General features: G+C 41.8%; 1 protein-coding gene across 1 annotated transcript in view; it reads right to left on the reverse strand.

Annotated features, from left to right (window-relative positions):
* The window catches only part of TECPR2 (tectonin beta-propeller repeat containing 2), a gene marked incomplete in the record, with an annotated part of 1,535,154 nt that overhangs the window by 1,191,036 nt on the left and 320,578 nt on the right, over positions 1–23,540 (reverse strand). Inside the window, 1 exon segment of the mRNA XM_044074534.1 lies at positions 22,493–22,966. Within this exon segment, the coding sequence (XP_043930469.1) occupies positions 22,493–22,966 (474 nt within the window).

Consider the following 23,540-nt stretch of genomic DNA (forward strand, 5'->3'; position numbering starts at 1 on the left):
CGTGTGGAGTACTGTAAGGCAAGTTAAAGCTACAGGCCCTTTTTCCTACTGTAGTGCAATCCTGGAGTTAGTATATTTAATTAGGAGGGTGTGGGGGCACAGCCCCCCACCGAGTTTGGTTGTACATTGTCCCATTTCTGTTAAGGAGGGTTAGTAAGTAGTTTTTAAGTTCTGGAAAGTGTTAGTTATTAGTGTTCTAAGAGTGCTCGTCTATGGTTTAAGATTTAGTATGTTGAAATTCTGTATTGTAAGTCAGTCAAATGAGTTTTAGGTCAAATGAAATGTTTGTTTATTGGGTGTCAGTCAAATGAGATTTAGTTCAACTGAAGTAAACCCATATATGTATGTACAATTTTAACAATTGAAGTTTACCCTTCCAAATAGTAGCAGTTACCACAAATTGACAAATGCAGCCACAAGTACTACCTAATGTAAAATTAAGGTTACCTATGCTAAAACTGCATGTTACAGTTTATGTTCTCACTTAAGCTAATCAATTGCTACCTGTTCTTTATCTCTTTATCCCTCCCATGTAAAAAATTGCATGCTTGCAGTAAATATTAAATTTTATCTCCAAGGAAAAAGTGCACTGGCTTTAAATACATTTAATAGAACACTGTACAATTTAAAGTACTAAAGCTGCTGGATAAGCAACTATTTGTATAAATTATCACTTCCCACAGTTTCAAACTTCATTTATTTTTCAGTGAACTGCTTCAGCCAATGTACCTTTAAATGTTAATTATACTGTATCTTGTACAATTCACTCAGAAGACAGGGTTCAGTCCTCTCATGGCTAACTGCTTACACCTGGTGACTTTGTCTCGAAGAGGTTAATGAAAAAAAAACTGCCGCTGACTTTGCAGATGCATAAAAATATTTGTAAATTTCACCCAAAACATGCTGTTCAGCTGTCTCATCCTCTCACGATTGCTTCCACCCGTTTACTTCTCGTCTCCCAGTGAAAGCCTTTGCTAATGGAAAAATAGCTAATGACTTCACAAATACAGGTATTGTTTTCCATACCTTTCATCATTTTATCTAATTTATACAAACCTAGGTGTTTAAAAAAAGGTTTAAACCAAGAGCATTCATCTAGACATTCACCTCAGTATAAACGGGAAAATTATCTTATTTATACATAACAAATTACCAGTGCACTTTTACATCCCCCACTCCAGCAGTCCACAATCATTTTTCTTTTAACTTGCTTCTATCCAGCCTTTCCTGCCTTGTTATAGTGTACCTAAACACCTTTAAACCTTACAACTAAAAAACCTGCTTTCCTGCTTTAATATCTTGAACATATACATCATCACTGATAAGACTCCCTCAGCTCACATTTGAAATCTGACTGCTCACTGTACAAAACTGCTTCACAACATACAATTAACATCACATCATTATTTTTATACAATTAGAACAAATATGGTTTTACTTTGTTACATCTTCAGTGTCCTTCGACACATTAAATAACAAAAAAGGGTATATGCTTTACAGTTCACCCTCCAGTTTAGCATGGTCAACAAAATTCCAGTCTCTCAGCCAGCTCTTCAAAAGCCACATTTCAAATATCTATTCTTATTATCTAATGGCACAGATTACTTATAAATCTCCCAATTATTCACCAATTTCACAATTTTGCTGGTCATCTTCCTGAATCCTCCAGTCATCTCCTGTGGTTTTTCAAGGACTTGTCTTTGGGGATATAAAACGGTTTCACTAGCAAAACCTCTGTATTGGCTTTGTTATTGTTAGAAAAGAAAAGTAGTTTAGTCAACAAGAAGAAGGGGATTGTTCATTTTTCTTTTTTTTTTTTAAATTACTGCCTTAGGCTGTTTTGTATCCAAAATTTTCTCATCTTCCAGAAAAAAATCTGGACACAGCACTTTAAAATCTCACACCTACATCTTATCTTGAAAAACCAGCTTCTCTTTGTATGATGCACAGTGAATAAAAAATTTCCACAGCTAGTCTGCAGTCGCCAGTTATTACTTTTCCCTTCTGCCACATTTGGTCAGGAGAAACACTTTCTGCTGGTATGACTGCATCTACTTTCATAGGTCTTTGGCTGCTTTCTCATGACCAGATTTGGAGCATACACACAGTGTCCTCTCAATTAACAAATCCTGTTGTGAAACACCAATCCAGTTCCTTATTAATGTAATATGTTCCTTCCAATTTCTCCAGTACAGTAAATAATCTCAGGATGCTTGACCTTCTAACTCTATTATTTTTCTGGAACATCTTGACAGCCCTCATGCTCAGCCATTTTTTTCCACTTCAGCCTCTGATTTTTTTTTTTTGCAGTTTTAACAATTCATCTGAATACCCAGTTAAAGCTTTTCTATTTTTTTAGTATTTTGTTATTTTGGCTTTATGTAGACTTTCAGTGTTTCACTTATTTTAAACATTGTTGAGTGCATTTGATTTATCTATTCCTCTAAATTACTGGAAGCAATCTCCTGCATCACAGCTGAAGTGTGAACTACTTCTTGCTGAACAGCTGCAAGATTCTATGCAACAAGAGTTTTTTTTTTCTTTTACTTTTTCTAACCTTTTTCATTGCTACAAAACAGGCAATATAATTACTAGCCAGTGACTGAACTATACCTAGTTGTGTACAGTTTATTTGCTCCCCTCCAACCCATTTCAAATTTCTTACTGGGAGAGTTTTAATCAACCTGTTGATCAGTATGCAGCCATCTAGGAAGTTCCAGTAGGTCATCCTTTTAGGATGTTACTTCTTAGTTGTTGCATTGCAGTCCCAGTGTGTCTTTTGAAATCTATCTCTCTTCTGATACTGGGAAATATAAGACTACTGTCATCAATTCATCATTATGTAACAAGTCTTCACTGGATTTCTTCAAGTATCAAAGCACTGGCATGTACCTGCTCTCCAGGTTTATGCATTACAGTAATATCAAGTTTCTGACTCAGTACTAATCTCTGGCATATCAGGCATCAGTGAGACTAAAAAGGATGCTCTGAAGTGGCGTATGAACTGATTCAACATTACATTATGCATATATATGTATATGTGTATATTCATAAGACCATATACAACCATACACAAAGGACCAACAGTGCTTCTGTTTGTGCATATTATGGCTGCTAAAAACAGTGCTTTAGATCCATTTGCTGTGGGGCATCCTTCCACATACTAATACTGGTTGGTTTCCTATCAGTAACCAAACACTTACACAGTCAAGTCTACCAATGACTGAAACCATTCTGAAAATTCGGAACACTGAATATCAGCATACCCGAAACAAATACCAAACCTTGAAACTCCTTACCACTATGAACCAGGAACAAGAGTTACCAGGGATCCAGAAGGGGGCCAAGTTTGGACAGTCAGTAATGTTGGATTTTGACATTCTGATGTTTGAAAGGTAGGAATCACAGGTGGATTTGACCATCTATGTGTCTAGTTACTGACAGGAAACCATTAATACCATTTATATGCAAGACTGGCATCCACCAACAGGACTACTGGCTTGTTGATGACATAATATCTTAAGATGGGGGAATTCTATGATCAGTTACTTTAATAGATCAAAGCTGCTTTCTTGTTAGTTTTCCCCAAACCATGTACATTTTCTCAAGCAATTTTCACAAATAGCTTGGGTATTAACTTTCCAAGAAACTGCATTTCCAAGCATCTTTACAAAGCAATCTTGTTCCATCTGCATCACAGGCCTAACCTTTTCAGGATCAGGTGGTAATCAATGCCTCATAAGCATATGTTCTATGCATTTTAAACAGTTCACAACTATATGTCGCTTCTCTGGATTCACCTTCACATTATCACATTGCAGTTTCCAACAACTTTGCAACCTGAAGTCATGCTATGATCATGTTTTTACTCCATGCTACTATGTCTTTGGAAATATTCAGTACTCCATCCAAGCTCTCCACAACACATGCAGGGGCTCATTGGAAGAGCACTGGTGCAGATGAGATGCGAAATATCTTCAAGAATTGACATAATCTGAGGAACTTTTAAAGAGCATGAGCAAGGGATTTTCTTTGTACTGCTTTTAACTATAACTATGACCTTCTGTAAAGAAAGCACTCTGATATAAAAAGTAGCTTTATTTTAGTTATTTCAGTAGAGCTATGTTAAGTATAATAACCTTGTGATGGTATTTAGTAGATGCAGAGCTACTGTTCAATTACTTCTCGTTTCTTGAAGCATCTCAGCAGGCCTTCTAATAATGCAAATGTGAGCAGTTTGCAGTCTGTAGCAGATTACAAAACGTATTTCTTTCTACAAGTTATCTCAAAACTATTACAGTGCTACATCTGTGTTATTACATTGTATACCAAGCACTACATGTTTTACTAGCAAACAACCTTACTCAATTTCATTCTTGCTTTTTCTACCTTATCGACTTTAACCAAACTTAGTTATTCAGGTCTGACTAACACAAAGTAACCATTCATAATGTAGCATCAGTCAATTTTCTGCAAACTACAGAAACACCCACCCACGACTGTTTGTCCACAAAACTGCATCAGAAGGCAGAGTGAGATAATACAATTAGGAAGTGAACAAATGCTCACCATACTGTAAACAGAAAGAGAAATCTATTAAACTTAATGCATAGTTCACTTGATGCAACTAATGTAAAAAGTTAGAATATAGAAGCAGAATGTCTACTTTACATAACAGCATAATGCAACAAAATGAAATGGAAAAAAGACTCCTCACTAATATTTGACTTTTGTATCAATTACAACTTCAATGGTCTTAACAGGCCAATGTTCCCTCTTAACAACTTTATGTTTTGCTGGGGACGAGGTCAATGCATGTAACAATTTTATATGGTTTAAATTCTGTCACCGTGCTGCACGATTCACTCTGCTGGCTCATTTTGCCTGGTAATGATGCCCTACTTCTGCCATGTGTCTGAGCTCCTATTCAAATCTCTGCCTTGTGGCATGTATTTTTATAACAAATTGTTTTGCTTGCTCTGTCTGGTACTGTTTCTAGTCATTCCACGTTTTCACTTCTATAAGCCTGAATACAAAAACTAAATATTGAACTGTACAACTTGCCCTTCACTCATAAATCCTTAACATTCATTCAAAACACTACATTAGGCATGTGCAGCTAGTTTAAATTCAATAGTGTTGCCATTAACCAACTCTTTTTTTCTTGCAATATTCATGCATTTTTCAAGGTTTTGAGGAAACTCTCTCCTTACTCTGCATATATTAACTGTGTCGATGTGTCAGTTTTTTTTACCAGATTCACCGCTTGTAATGTTTTTACAAGTTGTTTCAGTACTTTTATCAGCCACCTGCAAATCTCTGTGCTGAAGCACTTTTCAGCTGAAAGTACACATTTTAGAAAAATGACTAATATTTCTACAGTTTCTGCAAGAACCCTGGTAAACTGGACAAGTTCTATTTTTGTTAGTGCATCCACACCTCATATATGCCATGAGGTACTCTAGTTGTTATCTTATACCTTTAACAGTGTCATCATGGCATGATCTTATCACTTCATTGTTTTGTCTATGACTTACCACTTTACTACGTTGTTCAACCCACATTACTTTTCTTTCTTAACACAGTGCTCTTTTTCTTTTAAATTAATTTCAGCACTTTGTTTTAATTTGTGTTGCATACATCAATCTCTTCAGACAATTCAATGTGTATGCTGGTCAATAAACTTGCTCTGCAAATTTCTTTTGCCTTTTCTAGTGTAAAATCATTACCCATCAACAGTTTGTTTTGCACATGATACCCTTTTATACCACATATTGCTACCTACATTCATGGATGGTTAGCGCATTATGGACTGCACATTAGGATGGGTAATGGCCATGGGGACGTCACTGCAATAGTTGAAACAGCACAGTATGCAGTGCAAGCTGAGTACATAAAGACATACAAATAAGAGCTCTGTGAAAACGATCCACATGGAACATGCAAATGGAGAAGCCAAAATGGTAGACTGATTCAGAAATGTATAAAACGGTGCTGTAAGGTGGCTCATACCCATTTTGAACACACTGATTTGTGGTGTACATGACAGGAAGCATGATAGAAACAACAGCAGCAGTAGTAGCAACTGGCAGGGCTGACATTGGAAACAGTGTTTTCAGTGTTGTATATCAAAGACATACACTGCCTGACATACCATCATTACACTGCCCGACATACCATCATCTGACAAACCAAGAGATTGCGGACAGTTTCTGAATGGACAGGCATGCTGAAAGGGAACTGGTGTACATTACTTACTCAAGTTAGGTACAGCATTAACCATTTTAGCTACACAGACCTTTCTGCATTTACATGCTATGGCAAGTGGAGAAGCACATTTGGTTCCTGAGCAGGCCTTCTATGAGCGAGCCCACACCCCTAAGGTCCTAGGAAACGGACTGTACCATGCTGCTATCAAGGCCCCAGTGGGTCCAGAGAGCCTGTGAGAAATTAACAAGTGGGCTTCCACTCCCTCCACTGCCAGGTAGTCTGTAAAACCCAGGCATTACTTACAGTGAGTCTATTGATAACATAACAGTTCAGAAAATGTACACATCTGGAACATGTCCAACCTATGCCAATGCTTGCAGTGAAAAGACTTTCCACAAAGTCACCTGGTCGGTTGGTAGGTGCACATAAATGCCAGATAGGGTTATACACACAGGTACCAAGCATGCTAGGAGCAGGCCACATACAAGACATATTGCTTGTTGTGTGTTGCAGGTGACACTGGATATATCCTAAAGTGATGGTTGATGACCCCAATATAAATCCCTCAAACCATGCAGGAAACAGCCTACAACACAGCCCATGTGGAAACTTGAAACACAGTGAAGCAGATATTTTGAACTACTTAAAGAATGTTTCTGATATCTAGACTCCTCAGGACAGGTACTTCAATATAGCTCAGAAATATGCAGCAAGATATTTACTATGTATGTCACACTGCTCCACAACATGGTGTTGTGCAATCACGTGCAGTGGCAGATGAATATCACAGCCGGACCTACTATACATGTCACAGCAGCAGCAGCAGCAATGGTGCAGACTGGAGAGTCAGGAGGTAACATGCAGCAGAAAAAATACAGAGGGGGGATGAAACACTTAGCAAAACTGGCAAAGTGGCAGGATTGGGTCCACTAATATGGGCCATCACAGACAACATAAAGTAAGATGTATATAGTGACCTAACCAAGCTATGCAGGGCAGATCATGGCCTGACCACTTTGCATCACACATGATCTTACCCAATTAGGTTTTGAGGTTGGTAGAGTTGGGGAGTACTGAGCTGCCTGTTTGTCCTCAGAGGAGTGGTTTAAGGCAGTAACTTGTAGTTTATTGGCCATTTTGGGTCATTTCCTGTCTTTTCCAGCCCCCTGCTATAAAGCACGCTTTGGCGGGCTTTTCTGGCTATAGAGAACTCAGCACAGCTCCTCGTGGTATCCAGCAGAGTTCCTAGAGCAGCAGAGACCAGAAAAGGCAAATGTTCCAGATTCTAAGTATTTTTTTCTGCATTTTCGACTTTTTAAGCCTTTCGACGACTATTTCTGCCTGTTTTATTCAGTTATTACCGGTTTTTAATAGCTTGAATTGTTTGTTGCACTTTGTTTAAGTTTTGCTTAAAAGTTAAGCAGGCTAATACACTCAAGTGTACTAGCTTTTGATAGCAATTAGTCGAAAAACACAGCATTTATTGTATTTTCTGCCTATCTGAAAAAAAACTTGAAAAAACAAAAAATACTCTTGTTTTCCATACTTTCCTAATAGTTTGTTCCAGTGATCAGATTTTGCTGATCCCTGGGCTTTGTCTTGGTTCCTGTGTTTCTCCATTTTCCTTGTTTGGTCAAGGGGAAGTTTCTTTACTCACCAGTGAGAGTGGGGAGTACTGAGCTGCCTGTTTGTCCTCAGAGGAGTGGTTTAAGGCAGTAACTTGTAGTTTATTGGCCATTTTGGGTCATTTCCTGTCTTTTCCAGCCCCCTGCTATAAAGCACGCTTTAGCGCGGAGTTGCCACAGGAGCACACAAGAGCAGCAGCGGTTAATCAAGGTTAAACTATTCGGGCTACCTAAAGTCCACTTCAAATTTTCCCTTAAAACAGCCTTCCCTGAACTGTACTGCTGATCAAACCAGCGTATTCTATATCTAAAAAGTTCAGCTTTACTTGATTCTTAAGTAGACTATTCTCTATCTGTAAAGCCCAGCACTTGCTCCTAAAGTATTTTTTTACTTTAATATAGCACTTCTATTATACATAGTACCCCACCAACTAAAAACCCCTTTTTGATCACCTACATCCCCCGGAGTCTTTTTAAAGTCCTTGTCTATTCCTTCTAGCATGTCGAGGGATCAGTTGCTAGTGTCCTCTCCTGCTCAGCTGGTGAATTTGGGAATATTGAGGCAATGTTACAATTGTCTCATGTACACGCACAACCCTCTCCTTCTCCCACAAAACACAAATACATGCGAGAGATGAAACTATATAGCCAAACTGGAGGCTGAGCTCTCTCAACATAGGACTGGCAAGACCAGACAGGAGGAGAAGGTAACCACACACACCACAAACCCAGTCTCACCTATCACAACTTCAAATCATACACATAAATACACAAAGACATACTCAGAGGCTCTGATCAAAAATCTACCAAAACAGCAGAGGCCACCAAAGCAGACACCCAAACTGCCACCTCAGGACACAACACATGCAACACATAGACCACATAGTCAGTGTGCCAAACAGTCACAGCCCTTAAGGCCAAACACAATGCCAGACACACTCGTCATTGGTGACTCCATAGTCAGACACACTGACGTCCCGCTCACCAGATTGAGTAAGGAGAAGGTCACAGTAAGCTGCCTGTCGGGCGCTAGAATCCGCCACATAACGCAAGCACTCAGGTCTCTCAACAGCAGGTACAAGTACGACTCTGTCATTGTCCACGCTGGTGTGAACGACCTGAGACGTACCTCCCTGGACTACATGAAAAGAGACATAGAGGAGCTCTCTGATTATGTAGCATAGGCAGGTATGACCCTGACCTTGAGCAGTATCCTACCTTCACCAAGAATGATGCCACAATACAGAGACAAGATGATCAGCTTTAATAATTGGCTTAAACTCTGGTGTCATTCAAAGGGGATCCGATGTCTGTCTGCCTGGGATGACATGCTGGACAAGCCACGCTGCTTCGCAAGGGACGGCTTGCACCTGTCACCCCTGGGCTTCCGGATATTGGCAAAGGCTCTTGCCACCCCCATAGTGCCTTTTTTAGGCAAGGCTCAAATTCTAAACCTACCACCCTAGAACATAAAAAAGGAAAAAAACTAAGGGTAATGCTGCTCATCAACCTCAAGATGCACGCACTCGAGGCCCTTCTCAGTATGGAGAACATCGATGTCTGTGCTGTGACTGAAACCTGGTTCAAGGCTCCCGAGAGCACCCCGGCACTAAAAGGTTTTACCTCATATCATGCGTTCCGGACCCAAAATCCGGACAACACCAAGAAAGGAGGGGGGTGTCTATATTCATCAAGGACACCCACACCGCAAGGTTGGTGGCAACGCACGATGCATCGGAGACCATCCAGGTGCAATTAACCATAGGCAAGACTGCTCTGCAATTTGTAGCATGTTACAGGCCACCCTCTCAATCTCAGGAACCTCACATAGCTTTCCTGAAAACACTGGAGGGGATAAATGTATCTCCAAACACCATCATACTAGGTGACTTCAACTACCCGAATATAAACTAGGATCACTACTTAAGCCCCAACACTCTAGCCCAAAGGTTCCTAGAGTTCATAAACTCAAATGCCATGGAACAACTAGTCACCATCCCCACAAGAGGAGAAAACATACTAGATCTCATCATCACGAACATGGGGTCACAATGTTCAACACCGGAAGTATACCTCACTGGTGAGATCAGACCATAAACTAATCTCACTGGAACTCCACATCCCGCCCCCACCCGAGATAAAAAAAGACCACAGTGAAGAACTTCTCAAAAGCCGACTTCACACTTCTAAAGACTGGTGTGGTCTCTTTTAAGGCCCCGAGTCTGGAAACCATTACTCAAGCCACTGATTCACTTACAAATGCCTTCTACCAGCACCTACAGGACTGCATGGATCAGGCAATCCCAAACAAAACAAAGACTCTTTGTACCAAAGGCAAGCGTCCAGTCTGGTGGACCCCAGCCATAAACAAGCTATACAACAAAAGGAGGAAGCTACTACAAGATAGAGCAAAATCCTTAAAAGGGAAGACACCTTTGATCATTATAAGTAAAAAACTAAGATCTCTCATAAAATCATCCAAGGCAAATTTTGAGAGAAAAGTCGCTAAGGACTCAAAAGACAATCATAAGGCCTTCTTTAGCTATGTTAGAAACCTGGGAGGAAACTCCCAGATATGCTCAGAATTAGTTCAAAATGATGTAAAAATGACTGAACCTACAGACATTGCCAACATACTGGCTGACAGGTTCAGTGCAAACTTTCCCCCCCCAAAAGGTGAGATATCTATACCAGAGGATTGTAGCCCCCCCAAACATCTCTAACGCTCAGGTGAGAACTGCTCTCTCCAAGGCAAAAAACACAGCATCCATGGGACCAGATGGTGTCCCCGGTTGTGTGCTCCACGAACTCAATGAGGAATTAAACCCGCAGTTAGGGCAGCTGTTTAATCTTAGCCCTCACCTCAGGATACGTGCCCAAGGAATGGCGTACAGCAACTGTGGTCCCACTTCACAAAGGCGGTGCCTCCACCGACCCTGGAAATTACCGTCCCATCAGCTTGACAAGCCTGATCTGCAAAGCTATGGAGAGGATCATAATGGAACTCATAAATAAAGACATAGGGGACTTGCAGACTTTGGATCCAACCCAGTTTGGCTTTGTCAAAGGCAGATGATGCCTTTTAAATTTGGTTGACTTTTTCAAAACAGTCACCAAGGCCATTGATGAGGGAAAGGCAGTCCACACAGCCTACCTTGACCTGGCAAAGGCTTTCGACACAATACCCCACTCAGGTATCATTGAAAAACTCATCAGCTTAAATGTAAACCCATACGTCACAAGATGGGTTGCAAACTGGCTAAGTGACAGAACCCACAGGGTCAGAGTTGCTGGCGCCATGTCAGACTCAAAGCCTGTCACAAGTGGTGTCCCACAGGGCTCAGTCCTGGGCCCACTCCTGTTCGGCATCTACTTTTCAGAAGTACAAGCAAACACAGGAGGATTATGGCTGACAAAATTTGCAGATGACTGCAAACTAGGCGCCATAGTTGAGAACACATCTGACACAGATATCCTTCAGAAGGGTCTTATAGAAACGGATAACTGGTGCCAGAGCCATGGCCTAAAGTTAAACGCCAAAAAATGCATAGTTGTACCCTTCGGGAAAAACAAGGTTACCCCTAGCTACCATATAGGCGGCAACCCACTAAGCACAGAAGAGGTTATCAGGGATCTGGGGACCCAGGTTGACAGTAACCTTTCATTTGACACTCACGTTGCCAAAGTAGTTAGGAAGACCTTCTACATTGCCCACCTGATCATGAAGGGATTCACATCTAGATCAAGGGAGGTCATCGTCCCCCTGTACTCATCACTCATCAGACCAATGATTGAGTACAATGCCCCATTCGGAATGTATCCGACACGACACCTGCAGCAACAGGAAAGGCCCCAAAAGTTCCTCACCAAAAGGATAAAGGGTCTCAAAAATATGTCCTATGCTGCCCGACTGAAGGAACTCCAGCTCTATTCAGTCGCTTACCATCTGCTCAGAGGTGACCTGTGCCTGACATACAAGGCCATGTCCAACCCAGAATTGATGAACATGCTTCACCTCAAAAAATCTAGATCCCTCAGAACTACAAGGGCGGGAGACTTAAACCTTGACATGGTTATTAATAGGACGTGCTGGAGGGACAGATTCATCACCCAGAGACTCCCTATGCTGTGGAAAAAAATCCCGGTACATGTGAGGCAGAGCACCTCGCTGGCTTTGTTCAAGAGAAATCTTGACCAATGGATGGGAGATCGCAGATATACCCCAGGGATTATCTCAGTGTCACTGCTTGACAGAGGCACAGCAAAATAATGGGCATAGTATCCTCCAAACTAAAGGGGTGGCGAAAGCCACAAAACTCTGGGCTAGGCTTATAAATGCCCTTGGGCAGATAGCCTAGTATGAACCTATGAACCTATAGTCATCATCACTTGTACAGGCTGGGGAGTCAGCAGCAGGTGACTGCAACACTAATGTGGTGCAAGGTCACGGGGGTGAGTGTGGTATTCAGGGAGGTTGTCGGTAGTCAGAGATCACATCCTTCTCGTGTGGGGCCCTGTCACTATGACTTGACCCCTGCCAGTATCCACTGTGGGCTTTTGTGGTATGAGGGCTCAATGTAGTCTTTAGCAGGGAGAGAGTAGAACTGCAGGATCATACACGTTTCCCCAACAAGGCATTCCATGAGCTGAGCCTGAGCAGAAGCCCAATTCCTGATCTGGACAATAATTATGTCTAGGGGATATATCATCACCTGCTGGAATAAGGTCCATCTCACCAATCATCAATGTAGTCTGACATGGTCAAGTAAGTGCTGGACCACCTCACATCTGGACCCTCCCATGGCCATGCACTGAATGGCGTCCAGAGGCAGACTGGATGGTGGTTGCAATGTAACTCATAGACACGCTTGCAGAGGCACTATTTGGCACCATCAATCTCAGCAGCATCATTTGCTCACCTGATCCTATATGTTGCACAGTAAACTCGCTATCAATACAATGTGGTGCATGGCAATGATCTCTACCCAGATCACTGACCTACTCATCCACTGGTTCATAATGATTCACAGTGCTGCAACATCCCACTATCTCTCCCCCCAGCATGAGAATATATAACTTCAATACACGTCAGATACCATGTGGTCTGATGACGCATGTAGGCTGTGTGTGACTCCCATGTACAGAATATCTGTCCTGCTCCTGAGATACTATGTAATATAAAGGATTGAGCGACCCCCCCCCACGGTATGTTGTAGACAGTTCCACAGACTGTCCGTTACGTTCTGGTGGTGATGTTAACCCCAATGTTGTGCTGTTGTGTTGGCACTTCCACCAGTGGATCCTGCAAAAGCATGAACACGTCAATTCCAACGCACACACGCCTCCATAACACCCTCCTTCAGAGTGTATAATAGCACAAATGAAAACAGTGCTAGAGAATACACTGGAATATGTACCTTGTGAAGGATATTAAATATGCAGATCAGAGGTGCTGTAAAGAAACGTATGCAAGTTGGCCTTGGTAAATCCTTCACTTTGACCATGAAATGGTGTGCACTGTAGTCAACTGCAAAGGATATTACTATCCTGGTGCTTCCCCTGCAGAAACACATGTGGTTACTGCCAGGCTTCTTCCTATATCCAAGTCCTCCATCCAGCAAGTGACAAAAAATTGCTTGACCCTTACAAGAAGCTTCTGTGATAGTGGTCCACACTTTGCTGCAATGTCCATGCTTTTCTCACTGCATTAAGAATTACGTCAGTAATTCTCTACTGCACTAATTATAGGCATATTATAGCCTCCCACAGCATTTAACATACTGGCCCTGTAAACTCTGGTCCCAATAATGCTTGTCTGCAGCAATTTTGCCCTGGAGGCACACTCCATTGTGCAGACAGCCTGTAGTATATTTTCATTCTCCTGGTTAGTGAACTTTTCTAGGTGTGGCCTCCCTTGGATGCCATGCCAGTACATGCATATGTGAGAGCAAAACAAGTCAGTCAGTGGATTTTTATGCTATATTGGGGAATGCACATGAGTATGACTAGGATCACCCACTAAATGCACCTGGTAACAGCTACTGTTACTGCTATGCACAAGCTTACCCCCTCATCACCATGCCTCTAAATACGGAACTTGAACCCCACAACCATTATGACATGCATCCTCCACAGTATTCTACTTTTGTAACAGGATCCACCCATCCCTTGCAGCCGGACCACAGCATCTCAATGTTAGTGAGAAAGACAGACAGACAGACACTACAAACATCCTGACATCAACCACACAGTATTACTGAGGTATTTTATCAGGTAGGATTCATTTCTTAACTCTGTAAAGCTCTGCGTGTACACAGCTTTTACTCAAATTCCTCTATAGCTCAGTCATAAGATTCTAAGCAGTTTTGAAAATATAGCAGTGGCACTTTATATTGGGCTAAAAGGAAGCAGTTACTGTGGTAATTATGTCAATAATGGCTATGAGCTACTCTGTGAATGGCAGCCTGCATGCACTGCACTACCTATGCCTGCTGGTGTTAGCCGTGAACATCATGGTCACACGTAATGCTGCGGTGGAGTGCTACTTTGTATGACGTGTGATTCATAAACATGCTTCTGTGCACACAAGTCTACAACATAGGTTTTTCAAGTGGTCATTGCTGCCTCAGTAATTAGTTACAGCAGTACTTCTGAATGGTGCGCGACGGACAGAAGGATTTTCTCGTCTTTCCTGCACAAGAACTTTGCAGAGCACATAATGGGTCATTATAATGGCAGTATGAAGGAGAAGGAGGATATCTGGTACAATTTGGGCTAGGTACTGAGTGATTCCACTAGGGACATACATATTAGGGAGCAGTGCAGTCATTGTTATAATGACCTGTGGTGGAGCCACCTCAACCTGCACAGACAATAAAAACCAGATGTTCAAAACACTTAAGCCAGAGATAGAAAGCAATAATTTAATTTCTGAAAACTACCACTGCTTGCTGTTAAACACAATGCTGTAAATGTATGCCTAACTGGATATGCTTTGTTTTGCAGCTGAAGGGGGAGTTCCAGTTAAATATGGTTGGGTGCCACAGAAGGCAGATGTGCATCTCCAAGCAGCAGGATGTGTATACATCCTGTGCCAATCCACAACTCAGGTCAAGATAGGCTGTGTGAACCATAGGTAGGGTACTAGGCTATCGCCCCAAGGGCCTACGTAAGCCTAGCCAACAAGGTTCCCTGGCTTACGCCACCCAAGAAAGTTATTTTCCTCTGCCACTGTCGAGCAGAGACACAGAAGTGATCCCCGGGGTGTATTTCCTATTTCCCATCCACTCATCAAGATTTTTCTTGAAGAGTGCCAATTAAGAACTTTGCTTGACATAGATGGATAGCCTGTGCCAGAGTATGGGAAGTCTCTGGGACAGGAATCTATCCCTCCAGCATGTCCTGTTTATTGTGGTGACAAGGTTTAGGTCCCTAGAGTGTGTAGCTCAGAGGAACTGGGATTTCTTTAGGTGTAGCATGTCCAACAGCTCTGGGTTTGACATAGCTTTATATGTTAGGCAGAGATCACCTCGGAGTAGGCGATATGTTATGGAGTAAAGCTGGAGTTTTTTGAGGCAGTCAGTGTAGGGCATTTGTTTGAGGCCAGTAATCCTCTTTGTAAGGTACTTCTGTGGCCTTTCCAGCTGCTGCAGATGTCTTGTGAGGTACATTCCAAAAGGGGCATTGCACGCTATATAATGGGTCTAATGAGTGTCGAGTAGAGGGGAACAATGACCTCTTTTTTCCTGGATGAGAACCCTTTTATGATGAGATGTGCCAAGTAGAAGGACTTCCTGACAACTGTGGCAATGTGACTATCAAAGGAAAGACTACTGTCCACCTGGGTCCCAGGGTCTCTTTGCATACATTCGGTGTTAAGTAGATTGCTGCCTATGTGGTAAGTTCATGAATACAGAGTTTTGACCAAAGGGGATGACACTGCACTTTTTGGCATGGAGCTTGAGGCCATGGCTCTGACACCAGGCATCTGTCTCAGCGAGGCCCTTTTGTAGGATGTCCACATCATTTGGGGACTTGAAGATGGCTCATAGTTTGCAGTCATCTGCGAACTTCGTTAGCCAGAGGCCTTCTGTGTTTGGTATCTACTTCTCTGAAGTACAGGCTAACAGGAGAGGTCCCATGATGGAACCCTGTGGTACTCCACTTGTCACTGCTTTGAGGTCAGATTTGGAGTCTGCAACTTTTACAGTGTGGGTTCTGTCAGTGAGCCAGTTGGCAACCCATCTTGTGACAAAGGGATTTATACCTAGTTTAGTGAGTTTAGCTATAATTCTAGAATGGGGGATGGTGTCAAAAGCCTTGGCGAGGTCAAGATAGGCTGTGTGAACCACCTTACCCTCATCTACAGCTTTGGTGGCTGCCTCAAAGAAGTCAATCAGGTTCAGGAGGCATGATCTGTCTTTCACAAACCCGAACTGGGTGGGATCCAGAGTTTGGAGGTTACCGATGTCTTTGTTTATGAGTTACATGATGATACGTTCCATGGCCTTGCAGACCAGTCTTGTCAGGCTAATAGGTCAATAGTTTCCAGGGTCAGTGGTGGCTCCCCCTTTGTGGAGTGGGATAACTGTTGCTGTGCGCCATTCAGTGGGCACAAAGCCTGATGCAAAGCTATTATTGAACATGGTGCTTAATTGGGGAGCCAGTTCATTCTGAAGTTCGTGTAAAACGCAGCCTGGGATGTTGTCTAGTCCCATGGATGTTGTGTTTTGGCTTTAGAGTGCAGCTTTTACCTGCGTAGTTGTGATTACAGGGACTCTGCATTCTTCCTGTATAGATATGGGCCCTTTTGAGGGTGAGGGGGGGGGGGGTAAAGTTAGCACTGAACCCATCTGCCAGGATGTTGGCAATATCAGTTGGTTCTGTAATTTTCTTGCCTTTGTGCTGTAACTCAGAGCAGATCTGGGTGTTGCCATAGAGATTCTTGACATAGCTATAGAATGCTTTGCGGTTGTCCTTGGAAGTAGTGGCGATTTTGTTTTCATAGCTAGCTTTGGAGGATCTTATACAGGATCGCAGCTTCTTACTGAGGCTGACCAGGGAGCTCCTCCACTCATGGGATTTTATTCCCTTTTCCAACAGTTTCTTCCTTCTGTTGTACAGTTTTGTTTATGGCAGTGGGCCACCAGATTGGCTTCCTTTTTTTGAAGGACAGCATCTTGGTTCTGTTTGGGATAGCACAATCCATGCACTTGTGTAAGTGCTTATAGAGTGCATTTGTGTAGGATTCAGCAGTTGTAACTGTATTGTCCATCTGCATGGGTGTCATGAAGTTCACCACTTATGTCTTAAGAAGCATGAAGTTGGCTTTGGAGAAATTTTTTACTGTGGTTTCCTTAATGGGGGGGGTGTGGATATCAAGAGTGATTAGCTTATGGTCGGATCGGACCAACGAGGAATTGACTTGTTTGAGAGGTGGAGAAGAGATAGCACATACCTTGGTCTCAGCCAGCCAATGCCTGTGGTGTTGCATCTCCTGCAGGTCTGCCTCTTGGGATTGAGATGATTGTCCCTTTGCTGATGGTAACCTGGAGGGTCATGGGTGTTCTCTGCACCTCTCTCTCAGGAGGGTCAAGAAGGGTCTGAAGACCCTGTCTGCGGAAGATGATCAGAAGGGTATCTTCTGGTTTCCTACAATTAGCTGAGAAGTCACTGCTGAACTGAGCTCGAACCTGGATGCTCATCTCGGCAATATGGTGCACCTTGAGGCACAAGTGATGTCTATAGGAGAAACCAGCTAATAACATTAGTCACTGAGTGCATGATGCCTACTTTGTTACCCTATTTGCCAGAACTGTCAGCCAGCCATTACAGGAATCTAACCCTATCACCTTTACAGTGTGCTCTGTCCTTATGCATCATTCTTTATTTGCTGTTTAACCCTTCCCATCAAAGACTGTCCACACCTTGTACTTGTGTCTTCATTCATTGTTCTCTCCAGTTTGTGTGTATACCACTCCATCTGTCTCTGTTCTGTGTACATTTTCCCCACTACCTCACCAGGACATTTCTATGGAGAGACAGGGTATGCTAGTCAACAGTAGACATTATGAACAGGCAACTTATCCAAACTAGGGCCCAGGAAGGAAAGTTCTCATTGTCCTTATTTGTCCTTGTGTGTCCCCAAGATGGTCTTCCATGTTCCTTTCCCAAAGCAAATAAATGGAGTGAGCACATCTCACCAATTCCCACTCCAGCATCATAATGGGTAAAGTCATGCATGAATGATGAGTGTGGGATTGAGCTTGTGATGAGTAATTGCTAGGTGTCTGGAGAGAGGGCACTGATGCTTACAGGCATGCTTGCTGAAGGCAGCAAAGTTACAGAAAAAGGCCTGCACTGGACTGGCATAAGATGATGTTTCCTACAAGAACATTCCCTCACCAGTGAAACCAGGTCCCAAAACATCAAACATAACTGCTATCCATCAATGAGGATCCTGTTCATGTACCTTATAGTTATCCACTTAGTCAGGATTCTGTATAGTTACCCAGAAGATCCTACACTTGTGGATGGGTACAAGGCTATGATATACACAAATGCCCCCCCCCCCGTACCAACCAGTCTGCACCCACTTCACTAGTGAGATTCTTACGGCAAAACAAAAACATGAAGAGCTGGCACACCCATTGCTAAAGAAGTGCTACAGAGAAGCTGATCACTGCTAAAATGAACCACCAGAAACAATGTAAAAAGAGAGTGCAAGGGCATAGCCTGCACTTGGGGTAGGGCAAATTGAGCAAATGCCTAGTGTTAGAACTTTATTAGAGGACAAAAATCTATTTTTAATGAAACATGAAGCAGGCAGCCAGAAAAGACAAAGATGGTTAGAATAAATTGTCTTTTTTAGTCTACCCAAACTTGCAGTTATTTCAGAAACACCAATACGAGTATTTCTGTACTCAACATAGACTGCCTTGTAGCTGCAGTTCAGGACTTGTGTACTGGGATAAGGTCTGCCTAGGTCTGCCTGTCTTGTGATATAGACAATAATAAAGCAGGCAAATGGACTTCTTCTTTCTGCTGCTTCCGTTAGGGGTCACCACAGCAGATCAACTGTTTCCATTTCTTCCTGTCCTCTGCATCTTGCTCTGTCACACCAACCGCCTGCATGTCCTCTCTCATCACATCCATAAACCTTATCTTAGGCCTTCCTCTTTTCCTGTTACCTGACAGCTTCATCCTTAGCATCTTTTTCCCAATATACTCTGCATCCCTCCTCAGCACATGTCCAAACCAACGTAATCTTGCCTCCATGGCAAATGGACTGGAACAAAAAAAAGAAACTAGTTATAAAACATTCACCTATAACTGTACTAGGTTGCTTCTAGGTAGTGACAGACTTGGCAGGACTTCCTGTTTGTTTGAAACAAAGCTCATTTACATTACTGTGGCTATTATGTGTGGTGCAGTCTTGGCAAGGTTATTGTGCATGTGTGTGAAGGAAAGCTGAAATACATTCCTGTGGCCATTATTAATTTTGCTTTACAATCAGAAAAGTGGCTATAACTGCTGGATACAGGGCTTGTTGGGATGAAAATGACCCTGATGCCACTTGATCAAGTTAAACATTTAATAATCTAGCTTTGCAGGACTAGTCTGCATTTGTGTGAAGGAAGCTGGAATACTTCATTGTGACTTTGTGTGAAACAAACTGAGACGGATTACTGTTGGGTCCATTAGGTAGTGCTAGGCTTACCATTTCTACTGTATGCCTGTGTGAAACATGGATGAAGTACCTTGCTGTGGATGCGTTTTGTAATTTTTGTTTCAAAATCAGACATCTGAGGTATAAGCAAAGAGACTGTCTGTAACTGCTGGGCACAGAGGCTGTGTAGATGAAAGTAACTGACCTTGATGTCATCTGATAAAGTTAAACAGCCATTATCTGGCTTTGCAGGACTGTCTTAAGCAAGATGAATACTATACTGTGGTTACTGTGTTTCTGTGTAAACAAAGCTGAAATACATAATCTGTGCCTTTTTTAATAATTAGATATCTGATATTTACACAGTTAAACTGATTATAACTCCTGCGGTGGAGGCTTTTTGTGGATGAAAATGATTGACCATGTTGTCAGTCATTAGCATGGCTTTGTGGCACAAGTGCACATCCATGTGAAGTTGGAATACTTTACTGTGGCCATTTTTAAAATCACACACATTGGAGATATATGTGGTCAATAAAGCATCTATAACTGGTAGGTACAGAGACTATATGTTTGATCAGTCACTGACTTGGCTTGGTGGACACAATGTACTATACATTTGTGGAGGTCAGTGTAAAACAACTGTTTCTATGTCTTTTGTGTGAAGGGATGCAGTGTAACAGCAACAAGATGGTCAATTTTTTATCATAGTCAAATATCAGCATTGTGCACAATAAGTGCTTATTTTTGGTAGTGTGGGCAGGATTCATTTGGAAGCAACTGATTACTGGCACAGTGATGCAGACTGTAGCACTGCCATCTCAGAAGCTTTTTCTCAGAGTTCTTGGCTGTGGCTTCTTCTGTGCAAAGTTTATATGTCCTCCCTACTTCTGTATAGGTTTTATCAAAGGTCCACTGGTTTCCACCAACAATCCATACACATGCTAGGAGCAAACTAAAGTTAAAAAGTTAAGTAATTTTAACCCACTTCAACAAACTACATCACCTCCCAATTATCTACCTTGCTAAATCCTTACCACTCTGTCTTCTGCCATACAACGCTTCTTTCTTTTTCTTCTCTCTCTCACATTAATTTCCTACTTCTCCACACTGTCCTTTTCCCTCCCGATCCCCTCCTACCCTAACCTATTTATAAATATATTGTATATATTTGTATTCTACCGATTAAACAATAACAGTTGCTTAAAAGTATTCTCCAATCATTTTGTGCGATTACTGTCTTGATTATGCTATGAATTCTCTTCAATTTATGTATCACCAGACTAAACATGAAAATGGCCCCGATGGAATAGTGTTTGACCCTAGTTAAATGAAAATTAAAGTCCTTCAAATTAAGGCACAGCAATCCATCACAGAATATCAAAGACACTGACTACCAAACCTAACAACTGTACAAGGGAATTATGACCCAGGCTTAGAATGGGTCCCGATCCTAAATATCTGACTGGGGTTCACACAATCTAAAACTTGTTCTGTGCAGGACTTAACTAAGATGTCTAGATACAAGGTCAAGAGACACTGAAGAGATGCCAAGGGGATCCAATTGCTCTACAGACTCTTGTAAGTCATTATCATCAACCCCCCTTTTCCAATTTTTCTACATCGGTTTGGGGTGTTGTGTTAACTGTCCCCATCTTTCTCAATTCCACACCCCTGCCTTTTTCAACACAAGCCTGACTGCCGCAGATCATCTTTCACACAATCCATCCACCTCTCTGAAGAATAGCCTTTGTTTCCTTTTACCTTCTTCCTCTGTCTGTCCCAAATCTTCTTCACCCAATTGTCTTCTGCTTTTCTGCACATGAGCCCAAACCACTCTAATCTGTTCTCTTTGATCTTTTCTGCAATGGGAGCTACTTTGGCTTGTGCTCTTGTGTCACCATTGTCTGTCCCAGTGCGTATCCTACCACCCTTCTCATGCAGTTAATTTCCATCACCTCTAGCTTTCTCATCTGCTCTGTCTTTATTGCCCAGGTTTCTATACCAGATAATAGGGCAGGTCCCACCACTATTTTATACACCTTACACTTCAGCTTCTTTAAAGTTCTGTCATATATTATACCTAACACACTAACAGTTGGCTGCAGCCCCTCTGATTCTAGCTTTGACCTCTTCAATCAACCACCCCTCCCAGATACTAGAAACTATTATAGTGTTCTACTATCTTCCCTTCTATCTCAATTCTCAGCTCCTTCTGATTTCATAAATTTGCTGCCATTACCACTGTCTTATCTGTATTTAGTTTCATCTCATGTGCCTTCAGTTTTGCATTCTATTCCCCTATCCTTTGCTGAAGTTCTTGTTCACAGTCTACTTGTAATGCCACATCGTTTGCATACAGCAGCTTTGTTGATCTGTCCCCTCCGACCTGCGAGTCTTCTACATAAATATGGTAAACAGCTCTGGAAATATTCAGGAAAAGGAGGAAAGGACTTCTAGAGCTGCTACAAATGAAAACACCTATGATAGCAAGCAGAAAAGATGGTGAGTTATGAAAAACAGCTGACAAAACTAAACATTTTTACAATGAGGGAAAAATAGGATATTATATGGGTGCACAGTATGAAGAGGGGACATCCTGATGAAGTGGAATGCAAAATGAAGTTACACAGAGGATTGATGGGGTGGACAACGTTTAATGCATCAGAATTTTTTCACTTTAGAAAAGAAGATGGTGGGTCTTCTAACTGAATTGTGGAGTGTAATGTGGAGCAATAATCAACCAAAAGCTAAAAGGGAGTGTTGAGTAAATGGAAGAAGAAAGGAGGAAAGAGACATTGCAACAGAAACTAAGATTTGTGGGTTTCTGCTAATATGTGCATGCTTTGAAGACAGCTTTATAAAACATATTTATAAATTGTTTTAGTCAGTCATTCAAAATATCAAATAATTTCAAGGCATAGAGACAAAAATAATCCGAAAGTTACTGCATTACAAAACAGGAGACAATAAATATAAACATAGTTACCTTGATTTTTCTTCCTCTTCTTTTTAACTTTAATAGACCGCACAACAAGTTTCTGGTTGAACTCTTCATCGCTAATCATGCTGAATCTCTGTGATGATGGCACACTGTCAGTTGAAATTTCTGTTGATGTCTTGTCCACAGTACTTACTTGACTGGAACCACTATCGCAAGAATTGACGGAATTGCTCCGACTCCTGGATTCGCTGGCTGCTGCAGGAAAGCATTTTCTTGTCTCAGAGTCACCCATGTTACATTTTGTGTCTTCCCTTTCTACTACTATTTTCTCTGATTCAGTTACTGTATTCTGACTGTCAACTGATAATAATGGAACACCAGCATCATCTCTAGAACTTCCTGTGGCAGATTCAGGCAAAACTGGTATTGTTCTTATTTTCTGGGCAGTTTCCACAAAAGCAGTAGACATCACAGGTGAAGAAGCCGCAGCAAGTGGACTCCATACTCTTGGACTAGTGTCTGCAACCACAGAGAAGAGAATTACAACACTAAACAGTTCACTCCACACTTTAGGCATTCTTTAGTCCTCAGACTATCCCAGTTAGCATGCACCACTCAATTAATTTTGTAATTCATAATACCCTGACTGGTGACTTCAACCCAGTACACTCAATTTGATTTAACTTATCAAAATGGAAGGGAATCGGTCTGCATCAAAAATAGGACATAGTCTTAGTTATACTGTCTATCCATTTATCATTTGTTGATTAGATTAGTCCCACTAGGCTAGTAGACTATTCAGGGAAGACCCAAGATGATGTTTATACTACTAGGGAAAACTTGGCCAAGACTTTGGAGAACCTCCCCTTTTCTTTCGGTAAGTACCACGGGATCTCTGGCATCCACCTGAGCTATCACCAACTCAAGCAGATGGGGCCTCGATTTAACATCTCATCTGAAGGATGACACTCGGGTCAAGGTAAATTTAAAACTGAGTGATTCATGTAATTAATTTCATCTGCAGTCATGCAAGAATTTGTAAATATAAACAAAAGTATAATGGAATGAATGAAATAAAAAAAAATATTCTTAA

Source organism: Protopterus annectens, chromosome 6.part0 (genome assembly GCF_019279795.1).
Source record: "Protopterus annectens isolate FY-2018-M chromosome 6.part0, PAN1.0, whole genome shotgun sequence".
Taxonomy (NCBI): domain Eukaryota; kingdom Metazoa; phylum Chordata; order Ceratodontiformes; family Protopteridae; genus Protopterus; species Protopterus annectens.